The sequence below is a fragment of the Carcharodon carcharias genome, chromosome 13 (assembly GCF_017639515.1).
Source record: "Carcharodon carcharias isolate sCarCar2 chromosome 13, sCarCar2.pri, whole genome shotgun sequence".
NCBI lineage: Eukaryota > Metazoa > Chordata > Chondrichthyes > Lamniformes > Lamnidae > Carcharodon > Carcharodon carcharias.
The window spans coordinates 18233366-18247045 of NC_054479.1; the positions used below are offsets into that span (position 1 = coordinate 18233366).

The 13680-nt window shown below is 45.6% G+C and overlaps 1 protein-coding gene across 2 annotated transcripts in view; it reads left to right on the forward strand.

Annotated features, from left to right (window-relative positions):
• Window positions 1-5740, forward strand: part of ankrd13a (ankyrin repeat domain 13A) — a 30399-nt gene extending 24659 nt beyond the window's left edge. For both annotated transcript variants that reach the window (XM_041202448.1, XM_041202449.1), the window contains 3 exons: window positions 1096-1259; window positions 3308-3375; window positions 4527-5740. In XM_041202448.1, coding sequence (XP_041058382.1) covers window positions 1096-1259; window positions 3308-3375; window positions 4527-4716 — 422 coding nt within the window. In that variant the 3' untranslated portion in view covers window positions 4717-5740. The remainder of the gene's footprint in view (window positions 1-1095; window positions 1260-3307; window positions 3376-4526) is intronic.
• The last annotated feature ends 7940 nt before the right edge of the window (window positions 5741-13680 follow it).

Sequence of the window (13680 nt, forward strand, 5' to 3'; positions counted from 1 at the left end):
ACTCTCCCCCTCCCCTCCTCACTCTCCCCCTCCCCTCCTCACTCTCCCCCGCCCCTCCTCTCTCTCCCCCGCCCCTCCTCTCTCTCCCCCGCCCCTCCTCTCTCTCCCCCGCCCCTCCTCTCTCTCCCCCGCCCCTCCTCTCTCTCCCCCGCCCCTCCTCTCTCTCCCCCGCCCCTCCTCTCTCTCCCCCGCCCCTCCTCTCTCTCCCCCGCCCCTCCTCTCTCTCCCCCGCCCCTCCTCTCTCTCCCCCGCCCCTCCTCTCTCTCCCCCGCCCCTCCTCTCTCTCCCCCGCCCCTCCTCTCTCTCCCCATCCTGCCTTTCTTGGATATATGACATATGTCTTTTGTTCACCCTCTGCTTTTTCCACTTTCTTGTTCTTCTCCCTATCTCTTCTGTCTCTTGTTTTCTTTTCCTTTTCTCTGTTGTTTTTCATGATTTGCTTTCTTTTTTTGTCTTGTGCTGTGCTGCCATTTCTGCAGAGCCAATATTTTAGTGAACTGTGCTCAAGGTGAGGGTTGTTGATTATGTAGAATGGAAAACATTCAATTTCATGTCTGCCTTGAGCATTCCCAGATCAGTTGCAGCAAAATGAGAGCACCCACTGCTGGACCAATCTGATAATACATTTCCAGATGCTAGTAGCCTGTCTGAAACAGATCAGTTAATCTCATACACTGGTGGAGACACCTGGGTGCTGCAGATGAATCGCAGTAGAAATGAATTGAGACTGAAAACTTTACAAGTAGAAAGAAAGCTAATATAACCAATTGAGCCATATAGCTCAGTAGAGGGGAAACATCTCCATGAAGTGCAGCTCACCTAGAACAGATTCATACTGGGTAAGTACAGGCAAACCATCTCCAGTTTCATAAAACTAATAGTAAACTTATGGAGCAACGTCACTGTTGTTGAACAACATGGGTAGGCATTGCCTGCGTTGGTATGAAATTTTTAACCTGTTAAAGGAACACAGCGTCATTGTTGGTGTATTTAACTACATGCAATGCTGCCTGCACAATGTTTACCCCAAACACTTTTAATGTGCCACGAGCTGCAACTTGGAGTTAATCTGTACCGTTTTTCCACTCTCTTTAGACTCGAACTTTAAAGTGGATCCAGCTGTTTTTACCATACCGGAAAACTACCACGTCCGTGGCAATGGCAGGAACATGGTGCGTGGAGTTGAAGATGAGAATGATCGGCTGATTCAGTTTGCAATCCAGCAGAGTCTGCTGGATTCTCGTCCTGATGGCGGTGAAGTGAGTGTGAAATTGAGGAGGAAATTATGCCTAGACGTGTAATGGGACACTGCCTTTCTCTCTTCTCCCCCCACCCCCCCCCCCCAACTCCCGCCATTTCACTCTTCCACTATTCCCCCCCCAAAGGTTTTCTTCTCTGCTGTTTCTGTTGCGAGAGTATGATTCCGTGGATAATATAATTGTAGCCACCCATGATTCAGCTCTTTGTATTTGAGGCTAGCCAACTTTGTAACTGTGCAATCCATCAGAGTTGAACCTTAACTAATGTCCATACACACAATTTCCAATAAGGATCCTGGAGAACAATCTGAAGCAAGGATCTGGGATTTTATTCTTGAAGCAGAAAAGGGGCTAGACTGTATTTAGCCTGAGATGAGCAAAAGTGAGACATCAAACCCGGCCGAGTGCTTTGCTTTTTTTATAATGTTTTAAAAGGTGGCTCAGACCAGTTCCATTTACACTGCAATTGACTTCAAACCCAAGCAGTTTAAAATATCTTCACCTGAAAAGTCTTCACCATTTCCCAAAAATTCAAAGTCTGCTACATATCATTTGCTGCTTTTCAGTTCCTTAAGAAATCTAAATAGCTTTAAAATTAAAAATTAATGGATTAACAGTTGGAGAAATGCAGCAGCCAATTTGTCCACAGGAAATTCTAATAAATGGCAAGTGAATAAATAAGCAGATAATCTGTTTTGGTGGTGTTGGAGAATGTTGGCCAGGTCACCAGGAGCTTCCCGTTCTTCATTTCAGTACTGCCAAGGCATCTCTGACATCTATCTGAATAAATAGATAGGGATCAGATTAACATGTGACTTAACTATACTGATTATGTGTAAAGGTCTGTCCTTGTTCTTCAACCCATAGCCTTCTGATTCAGATAAGATGCTACCAACTGAGTCAAGCTAACCCTTCAACACAAAACTCCAATATAATTGTTCTATAAGATGTGTGTTATGATCTCCGTAGAGACTGATAACTGGAAGTTCGAATTTCTTTTTAAAAGTTAATAGCTGAAAGGATGACACAACAAGATTTCACATCTTAAGACTTTTACTCTAACAAAAGATTGAAATTACTATTAATTAAACAGTCTCTTCTGTAGGCAGCTTATACTTTAAACCACAAAACAGAACATGTCCCTTTAAACACCATCGAACACAAACTTCATAGATATACTTCACACTCTCCTGTAAGTAGACATTCAATTTTCCTGGAATCAGTCCAAAGGGATTCTTAGCTCCTGAGGGTTTACTTCTGTTCTTTTCCTTTGTCAGCCTGGGAACTTTTAATCTTAGAACCATCTTTCACAATGAGGGTTTTCCTCCAGAGATAATTCTTCTAGCGCTTGCTAGGCGATCTTCCAGCCTCGTTCTAACTCATGAATTTTCTTTTCAGTCCAAGTGAGAGCTCCCACCTATGTTCCTGAGTGGTGAATCAAAGCATCTTGCTGCCTATAGCTGCTTTCCCTTTGCCGGATCCCAATAAACTAATTTGGTCTGAGAGTTTTCAGGGATATCTTCCAAACCCTTCCCCTTTCAAAGCCCATCTCCATGGCATCATGAATCACATGGGCCTTGTATCCAGATAGAAATGCTGATTAGCTATTCTTGAGAGCCCAACTCTCTCTCATCTTGTAAGTGAATGGACAGTTTAAAACAGAACAGTTTACAACCTGACATTTTCAACATTTTTCTGGGACTTGAGATTCACAGTCTACCCACTCTTAGCACCCTTGTCCCCAGATGTAAACACTTTGCATCTTCTTCCCAGTTAAACAATATGGACCTCCTTTAATCTCTAATAGTTAAACCACCCAGGCTTGCTGTCAGGCAGACTTCAGAACAGGTCACACGATCCCCTTCATTTTATCTTTAATTTTAAAAAAAAGTCCCAAAACATAACAATCTTTTAAACCTCATAATTGTGTGTGGCAAAGACTTCACATTCTGCAATTCTTGAAATCCAGACAAAATTCATTAAATAAATGTAAATAACTTTGTTTTTGGGAGCAATTAAAAGTGACACTTGGTGGTGTTGTGTTTTAGGGCGTATGGGAGATGCCATCCAGCAGGACTTTACAGCTGGAACAGAACTTGGACCAAGATAGTGAAAGGTAAGCAATGTTACTTTTCAAAAAAAATTTTTTCAGGAAAATAAGTATTTTCTCTCTGTTCTGCGTTCTTTGTTGATACTGAAATCAGTAAAGAGCGGGAAGTGAGCTAGGGGTTTTTTCCTCCTTCTTGTGGAGTACCTGGGATAAAATCAGAAATTTACAAAAGAGATGGGGAAAAATATTATGTCCAGGTCTGAATACAGCATAGCGAAGTCCCAGAATATTATGCAATCCTATTTTATTAAATCAACTATCCTAATCTTTATTAGAACAGCTATGTTTTCTCTCTCTATCCTTGAGAGTAGGGAGTTGTGTTCACAGGATTTCCTTGGTTGATGTTTGGGAAAGGTCATAGTCTAATATCTGCTTATGTGGCTTGGAGTCAAATTTTGCCTTATGGTGCTCATATGAAGCGCCTTCTAGTGTTTTCACCATGTCAAAATTGCTATAAAAATGCAAGTTTTTGATTTTTTTTATTACTATTTTATTATTAATAAACAGGAGGGCTGGCATTTACTTTTACAATGGTGTCTAATGAGCAGTTACTTTTTCCATTTTTTCTCCCTCATTTTAAACACCCCCTGGTGCCAATCCCACCCCCACCAAAACCCCAGAAATATTCTGCTAGTGTGAGGCTCTTCCTGTAACTAATACAGCTGGATTTGGGTGGCAGGCACACAAAGTTGACATTCAATCATATTGCAGTTGGGAGCATAGCATCATACGCATTAGGAGGAGGCATAGACCACTCGGCCCTTCAAGCCTGCTGCACCATTTAATAAGATCATGGCTGGTCTGATTATAGCCTCAAGTTCCACATTTCTGCCTACCCCCAATAACCTTTCACCCCCTTTCTTGTCAAGAATCTATCTGCCTCTGCCTTAAAATTATTCAAAGACTCTGCTTCCACTGCTTTTTGAGGAAGAGTGTTCCAAAAACTCTCGATCCTCTAAGAGAAAAACAATTCTCCTCATCTCTATTTTAAATTGGTGACCCCTCAGCTCAGTTAACAGATTGAGGATTGGAATTGGGATCTTTCTGATGAATACATTAACAAAGAGAGTCAGGGAAAAGGCTGCTTTAATTGAATTATTCTGTTGAAATGGTTACGAAGTGTTACCATCACCTTTCTGTGAATTCAACTTTTCTAGGGCGATCAATGAAAGCATTATAGCGGATTCCCATGACTCTCACTCCATAGATAGGTACTCCAGCTACAGCACTCAGTTGCAAATTGCCATGGAGCTTTCTGCCAAAGAACTTGAGGAGCAAGAGGAAAAACTGAGAGAAGAGGAGGCCGTGCTGAAGCAAATATTGGAGCTTTCTCTGCAAGAGAAATGAAGGCTCCTCGTGGCCAATTGAAACCGGTGCACAGCACTTTATTAATCTGTTACAACCATGAAATTAATCTGACTTTTCTTAAGGTGTGTGTGTGTGTGTATATACACTTAGCCAACAGGTTGTGTTGACAATTCTTTCCTCCCCTGATTCAAGGTGCTGATTGGAATATAACATTCAGCTCCCGTGGGAATTAGCCTCCCACCCAAACCCAGCAGTCGAAGTTTGCCTTAGAAGCCAAAATATCACCTATTGTTTTGGTTCCAAAGCAGAAATTCGTTGTAATGAGTCTTCTGTTTTGATGGTTTGCTGCTGAGCTCACTTGAAAGTGCTATAACTGACATTGCATGATTGGAAACAGCCAGATTCTTCCTGCACTGAAATAAACTTCCAAACAGCAAGCAGACAACTTTCAACAAACAGCAAGCAGACAACTTTCAACAAAATACATGTGTTGACGTATGCAAACACTTGCACTTATGATGCTGAATTTCATAGAAGCTGCATTAAATTTGAACCCTGCACCAGGGGTAATGTAGGCAAAGCCACATTTATTGCCCCAAAGGTAGTTGCCTGAGAAGAGTGATTGCAGATCATTTGATCATGGGGAAGGGAGGACCCCATTGTCATGTCTCACCCTGTGCTTAGGCAATCTTTGCATTTGCACACTTTCCAACAGTGCTTGCTGGAAAGTGATCAGGAGCAGGAATCCTGGCCTTATTTCATCCCTAAGCTTTAGCTGAGTTAAGCTTATAACACCTGAGGATCAGCTTGAGAACCGTTCACATCTGTACTAGCAAAATATTGTGACTGGCTCCAAAAACCCAACGGGGAGGATTATGTTGAGTAATCACTTGAGCTTTGTTTGCAGACTATAACTGATGAATGTAGCATTTGATCTTGCCAATTTCTTGTTTGCAGAAGTGAATGCCCCACACTCCTATTTTTCTACATAGCTCTGACTGTGGTGCAGTGTGAAATTATTTTTTATCCATTTAAAAGGCAGAAAATAAAACCTATATCCTAATCATTTCATATATCATAAATTCATGAAAATGTTTAACTTATACTTTGAAATGAAACTGTACACTATAGTTTTCAGAAGTGTGCTTTTACCCTTTTCTCTGAATGATGTAATAATTATATTAGTTAAAAAAAATCTGCCTTAGTTCAGTGAGTTTCTTTTTAATGTATCTTCTTTAACCTAAAAACAAGGAAGGTTATTTTCCTAAACCTTACTTCTTAGAACCGTACATAATCTGCCTGGTTATAAATTCTACCTAACTCAAATTTCTATGAGGTAAAGTTCCACATAAATACTTACTGATTTCCAAAGGCAATCACCTGACAATCCAGAACATCTACAAGATTGTGTATATTGTTCATCTCTAGTTCCTTGAAGGTGGTGGGCATTCCCCTTGAATCACTGCCGTGCTTGCGGTGCTGGTATTTGTACAATGGTGTTAGGTAGAAGATTCCAGGACTCTGACCCAGTGATTTTGAAGAAATGCCAATATACGTCCAAGTCAGGATAGCATGTGACTTGAAGGTGCTCCCACAACATTGCTGCTCTTGATCCTCTTCACAGTAGAGGTTGTGGGGTGAAACTGGTGAAGTAACATTGGTGAGTTACTGCACTGCATCTTTTAGATCATTATCTCACTTTAAGGTATTCTTAGTGCTGGTCCTAGCATGCCTTTCTAGACTCCACATTGAGCCAGAGCTGGTCTCCTGGGATCTGCCAGACCATGACTTTAGGGTGTGCTGGAAGACAATCCTGCTACTGCTGATGGATGCCCAATTGAAAGAGGGCTAACTTCAATCGATGAAAGATAATCAAACTAGAGTGAAATGGAACAAAAGTTTCTCTCAAACTGTAACGGAACAATGGGTAATCTTTAAGGAAGAGATCTTTCAGGTACAGGCTAGGTACATTTCCACAAGATGGAAAGGCAGGACAACCAAAGCCAGGCTGTTTGGTGTGGAGGTAGAGAATATGATGAAACAAAAAGAGTATGTATGATGCATTTCAAGTGAGAAACAGGCCAAATACAATGGGCCATAACTTGCATGGAGTGACAATCAGTCAAATTGTCACTCCGCTCCAGTTACTTACACTGAAATGTAACAGCACCTTTCTCGCCCGACCTTCCAACTCAGGCCAGGTGAGAAAGGTGCAGTGCAGCGGGTTCCCAAGGCCTTCTGCTGAGTGCAGGAGAGTCAAGGGTAAAGAAGACATGCCCATTTTTTTTAATATAGCACTAGCAAAACAGGTAAGTTTAAAGGTCCAGCCCCTTTGAGAAGCTAGGGAGAAGGTAAGTGTATAAGGTAAGTAGGTAGGATGGGGGGGGGGATATCTTCAGTGGGTTGGTGGACTGGGTGGTCGAGATGGATGGGCAGAGTAGTCGAGGAGGTGTTGGGGGTGAGGGGCAGTACTGTAATTACCCAGGAGTTAGAAGTGGTTTGGATACTTCTGACATTTCCTCAGTAACTATTCCTATAAGTCAGTTGGAACCATCCGAAGACTGCAGCTTAAATCGGTTTATTGAATGGTCCAACAAAAATTGGCTTCAGGACAGAAAACAGCAATTAATGGTAAATAGTTATTTTCACATTGGAGGATGGTAGACAGTGTTCCTAAAGGGTCAGTGCTGGGAGCACTGCTTTTTTGATATATATTGGATGTTGCAATACAGAATAAAATTTCAAAATTTGCAGATGATACCAAGCTTGGTGTAGCAAATGGGATGAATCCAATTGACTGAGAGGACATAGGTAGGCTAACAGCATGGGCAGACAAGTGACAGATGGAATTTAATAGAGAAGTGTAAGGTGAAGCAACTTGACACAAGGGATAGTGACTGACAATATATAGACAGTTCTAAAGAGTTTGTAGGAACCTGGGGAATCATGTACGTAGATCTTTGAATGTGGCAGGACATATTGAGATAGTAGTTAAAAAGCATATGGGATCATTGGCTTCATATATACAAGTACTGCTGAAACATTTGCAACAATCTTCAGCCAGAAGGGCCGAGTGGATGATTCATCTCGGCCTCCTCCAGAGCTCCCAAGTATCACAGATGCGTCTTCAGCCAATTCAATTCACTCCTTGTGATATCAAGAAACAGTTGAAGGCACTGGATAGTGCAAAGGCTATGGGTTCTGACAATAGTTCTAAATACTTGTGCTCCAGAACTTGCTGTGCTGCTAGCCAAGCTGTTCCAGTACAGCTACAAAATTGGTATTTACCCAACAATGGGGAAGATTTCCCAGGTATGTCCTGTGCACAAAAAGCAGGACAAATCCGACACGACCAATTACCTCCCCATCAGTTCACTCTCGATCATTAGTAAAGTGATGAAAGGGGTCATCAACAGTGCTATCAAGCAGCACTTGGTCTGCAATAACCTGCTCACTGACACTCAGTTTGGGTTCCACCAGGATCACTCAGCTCCTGACCTCGTTACTACCTTGGTTCAAATATGGACAAAAGAGCTGAACTCCAGAGGTGAGGTGAGGTGAAAGTGACTGGCCTTGATATCAAGGAAACATTTGACCAAGTATGGCACCAAGAACCCCCAGTAAAACAGGAGTTGATGGGAATCGGGGAAAACTCTTGCTGGTTGGGTTATACCGGGCACAAAAGATGGTGGTTGTAGTTGTTGGAGGACATCACTGCTGAAGTTCCTAGGGCTGTGTCCTAGTACCAACCTTTCAGCTACTTCATCAATGACCTCCCTTCCATCATAAGGTCAGAAGTGCTGATGATTGCACAACATGCAGCACCATTTGCGACTCCTCAGATACTGAAGCAGTCCAGATTCTAATGCAGCAAGACCTGGATAATATCCAGGCTTGGACTGACAAGTGGCAAGTAACATTCGCACCGCACAAGTGCCAGGCAATGACTATCCCCAACAGAGAGAATCTAGCCATCGCCCCTTGATGTTCAATGTCATTACCACCACTGAATTCCCCACTATCAACATCCTGGGGGGCTTACCATTGACCAGAAACTGAACTCGACTAGCCATATAAATACTGTGGCTACAACAGCAGATGTTATGACCCTGCAGTTGGTAAAGCTGAGTTATTTAAAAATCCCAGAGGGAAACTTTAAACAACTGTCATAACTAATATTTTTATTTTTGTATGTTTGAGATGCAGCTCTAAATTCAGGAATAAGACCACCAATTCTCAAGGGGTTTTATATCAAAATACATGAGACATTTATTAATTTACACAAGTTAAATATATACACATGGCTACGAATTACTACCTTTTAACAAATTCCCAAACTAATCTCCATTAAGGCAACAGCAACCCAAAGTCTTTCAGCAGACACTAGGCAAGGCATTTTCACCTTACACATTCAAAATGAGGTTCCTTTCACTTTGGTTCCTGTGGAGACAGTTGTAGGTTTACAGCTGCTTTGATATTACATTGCCTCTGCCCTGCACACACAAAACTGCTATCTGTTATACCAAACACAGCTCATTGAATGTAAATTCTCATTGTATCACCAGCCCCTTTGAACTCCACCTCTTCTAACAAAATCCCTTTTGTAGTACCAATTTTATTATTAATATAAACTTATTGCTTGGTCTTTTGTAGCTAAGTGCCAGATTTTACCCAACTTCTAGAATGCTCTATTCAAAAAAATGCAAATGCACACTACCTCTTTTACATCTCAAACTAGTACACAAAGCACCCAGACTAGCTGTCTTTAATCCAATTAAGACACACCCACAAACTCAACCTATATTTTAAAAGAAAAATATTTTCCAATAATATATACATTAATAGCTTCATGACAGCAGGTCAGAGGCGAGGAATCCTGCAATGAGTAACTCACCTCTTGACTCCCCCAATCCAGTCTACCATCTATAAGGCACAAGTCAGGAATGTGATGGAATATTCTCCACTTGCCTGGGTGTGTGCAGCTCCAACAACACTCAAGAAGCCGGTCACCATCCAGGACAAAGCAGCCCACTTGATTGGCACCCTATCCACAAACATTCACTCCCTCCACCATCGACGCACAGTTGCTGCAATGTGTACTATCCACGAGAAGCACTGCAGCAACTCACTAAGGCTTCTTAGACAGCACCTTCCAAACCCACAATCACTACCACCTAGAAGGACAAGGTCAGCAGATACATGGGAACACCACCACCTGGAAGTTCCCCTCCAAGCCACACACCATCCTGACCTGGAAATATATCACCATTCCTTCACTGTCGCTGGATCAAAATCCTGGAATTCCTTCCCTAACAACACTAACTTTTAGTTTATTTGATTTTGACTCAAATTAACAAATCAGAGGACAAGTTAAAAGGCAGCCCCTTAAATATAAGCTGCAAAAACAAAAGACAACATTTAAAGGAAACTTACCAACATTAAATCAAAATGGGGTTGACAAAACACCCCAGTCCCCATGGTGCCGGCGGATACCGTGTGCTCCCTCTCCAGGGACACCCAGTTGCAAACATAGCCGTGGAAGGGGGCAGACAGTTGAGTCGGACAACTCCCTCAATCGTCCGCTCCCTGGGCCTGTTAATGGCCAACTTGAGCAGGTTCATGAGGAGGTCCTTCTCCCTCCCCACCCCCTTCCACACAGGGTGCCTGTAAATCAGGAGTGTGGGGAAGCCTACAACAACCTATATAAGCGTGGTCCACGGACTTCACAAGGCTGCAATAGTTGCAGGCATCTTGGGAGTCCATGAACGGATACATCCTACGGTTGTATGGGACTGCTGCGTGCAGCATGCACCACCCCATGTCCCCGATGGAAAGGGGGAGGATTCCCGTGTAGAGAGTCCCCCATCGGGGATCTCTGCCGCCGGACGGCAAGAAGACATGCCACGGTGTCTCTGGACGGGGGGGCGAGGACAAAGAAGTGAAGGGTGTGCAGCAGCAGCCCATACTGGAAACCCCTCCGCGCCGTGTTAAAGGACACGGAGGGTATTTCCAGGGGCGACTCAGGTTGTGGGCTCCGGGCGAATGTGGAAGTCTGTATGAACAGGGGTGCACTCGGATGGAAGACCACCAAGCAGGTGTGTCACCTCGAGTCCCAGTAATGACATCAGGGACCAGCATGACCGTCCTAAAGTCTTGAATGGCATGGACCGCAAGCTCAACGTCCCCCGACCCACGATGCGCCAACTTCTGTGGAAGCATCCAGCCCATTCCTCCGCCACCCAACCTGTCCCTGATCCTGGTTACCCCAGCAGACACAGCCCTCCTCTCTGCCAGCCACTGAAAATGCCGGAGGTGCGGATTCCCGAGCAGGGGCTCTCTGACGATAAGCGCTACTCCTGACGGTGGAGAGCTGCGTCATGAGGCAACCATGTTCCAGACTTTGATAGGGTAAAAGACGGGCAACACTTGCAAGAAGCCACGAAAGCCCCTCATGTCTACAAACAAGAGCTGGACGTCATTACCCAGGCTGTGCACCTGGTAGAAAAGATATGTCGCCAGGGCACACCATCTCAGAGGGGGCTCAACATAAAGGTATCGCTGCAGGGCCTGAAGCTGGAAAGTCAACACCTGGGTGCGTGGGCACACCAACGCCTGACCGCCCTCCCTAAGTGGGAAACTCAGAACCACAGCAGTGACCCAGTGCAGCCTTTTGTCCCAGAAGAAATCGATGAGCATTCTCTGAATTTTTGTGACAAAAAATCTGGGGGAGGGGTGAAAGTGACCAGCCGGTACCACAACATGGCATGAACCAGCTGGTTTATGACCAGCACTTGACCCCAGTAAGACAGTATTCAGAGCAGTTCTGTCCAGGAAGGTGTTTCTCCTCCGAGCCGCTGTTTTCTGGGGGTCTGGGGATCAAAGTGTGTTTTGGGGGGCCTGGGGGGTGGGGGGGGGGGTGGGGGGGGCGGTTGTGCACGGCATAGTGGGTCTTCCACCACACCTTTTTAATGGGACGAGGTCTCTCTTCGCCCCCCCACCTCGCTGACAGCTGAGATGACGGTGGCTGCGGGAAGATGGACTGGTGGCAGGGGGAGGCAGGGAGGTGGCAGTCGCAGCCACTTGGGTGATACTGGCAGCCTTGGAGGCAGGGCAGTTCTTCCTAACGTGCCCCACCTCTTTGCAGGTCGTCCGCCATCCAAAATACCCTGTAGGTGGCCCCCTTGTGCTCAGCATTAAAGCCCCACTCCGTGCACTCCCCCCACACCAGGTGGACAAAACCTGTTGCCGTATACATGGCGGAGGGCCACATCCTTGAGGCCGAGTGGGATTGGCGCAACCTCTGACCTAACCTCCCCCAGTTGATGGAGGTGGGGGAGTAAGAGTTCACTGGGGACAAAGGACGGACATTTGAAATTATCCTCTGGGTGGTGGCCTCCGAGGCGTCCACCGCCAGAAATGTCCTGCCCATAGTGAGCCCCTTTACAAGGGCCAGGTGCACCCGCTCTGACCTCAAGAAAAAGACGGCTTTGCCGTACATCTGCGAGGTGGCAACTACGGCTGAGGGGCCGACGACCTCAGCCATAACCTTGACGCACGCCTCGATTGTCATGTCAGGGCGGGTGTAGCTCTTAAACCCCAGGTTTTTGCAAGGTGGAGGAAAGGTAATGGGGCCGCAGGAGGAGCAGGGTCAGCAGAAGCAACTGCGTCCGTATATGATTTCTTAGGGGACCCCACAGCTGGTGACAGCACCGCCTCCGGAGTTGCCCAGGAAGATTGGGCCATAGGCGACCCTGACACCGCCATATGGGGAGAGCCTCACCCACCCCATGCTCTATAGTCAAAAATATCCCACCCAGGGGAGAGGGGGAAAGGATGGTGTGACCTCACCCTCCAGAATGGCAAAAACAGGGAGGAGAGGAGGGAGATGGGGAAAAAGGACAGGGCGACACAAAGGGTGCAGGGTGGCTGGGTGTCTCTTGGTGGAGTGGGGGTGGTGGAAGTCTCACTAATCATAGTGCAGGGGGAGGATGATGAGTTCACCAGGCAGCCAGTACTTCCTGGCCTGGCATACAAAAGTCGGCATCGTCCCTCTTCACCAGGCAGCACCAGCTACCTCAACTTAGACACTGACGAAGTGACGGGGCGGTTGGGGGGGGGGTGCGACAAGATCTTAAACAGACGTACACACCCCTTCTCCCCAAGTCTCTCCAAGTGTCTTCTTTCCTTCCTCCACAAAGCACAAGGTTGTCTTCTGCCCCCACCAAACAGACACCCACCTCAGATGTTATTTAAGGAAAAGTCCATGCCTCCTGGCCTCCCTGTCCTGCAGCACCTCCTCTCCCTCTCTCTCCTCCAAGCTGCAGGCTTCAGGCCCCTGCAAAAACACCAGCAGTAAGGTCTTGTACGCTCCGAATGTCCCCTTGGCAGCAGCAAACCCAGGGAAATAAAGGCCTGAGGCAAAAGGCAGCAAGCAGCAAAAGCTCAGCAACAACTCCTGGCTCCTTCCAGCTCCAGCAACACTCAAGAAGCTGGTCACCATCCAGGACAAAGCAGCCCACTGGGCACCCTATCCACAAACATTCACTCTCTCCGCCACTGGCAGCAGTGTGTACCATCTACAAAATGCACTGCAGCAACTCACCAAGGCTCCTTAGATAGCACCTTCCAAATCCACAACCACTACCACCTAGAAGGACAAGGGCAGCAGATACATGGAAATACCACTGCCTGGAAGTTCCCCTCCAAGCCACACACACCATCCTGACTTGGAAGTATTGCCATTCCTTCATTGTCGCTGGGTCAAAATCCTGGAACTCCCTCCCTGACAACACTGTAGATGTACACCACATGGACTGCAGCAGTGCAAGAAGGCAGCTCACCACCAGCTTCTCAAGAGCAATTAGGGATGGGCAATAAATGCTAGCCTAGCCAACGACACCCACATCCCGTGAATGAATAACAAAAAAGCAGGGAAGTTACGTTGAACCTTTGTAAAGCTCTGATTAGGCCATAACTGGAGAATTGGGTCCAGTTGTAGTCACT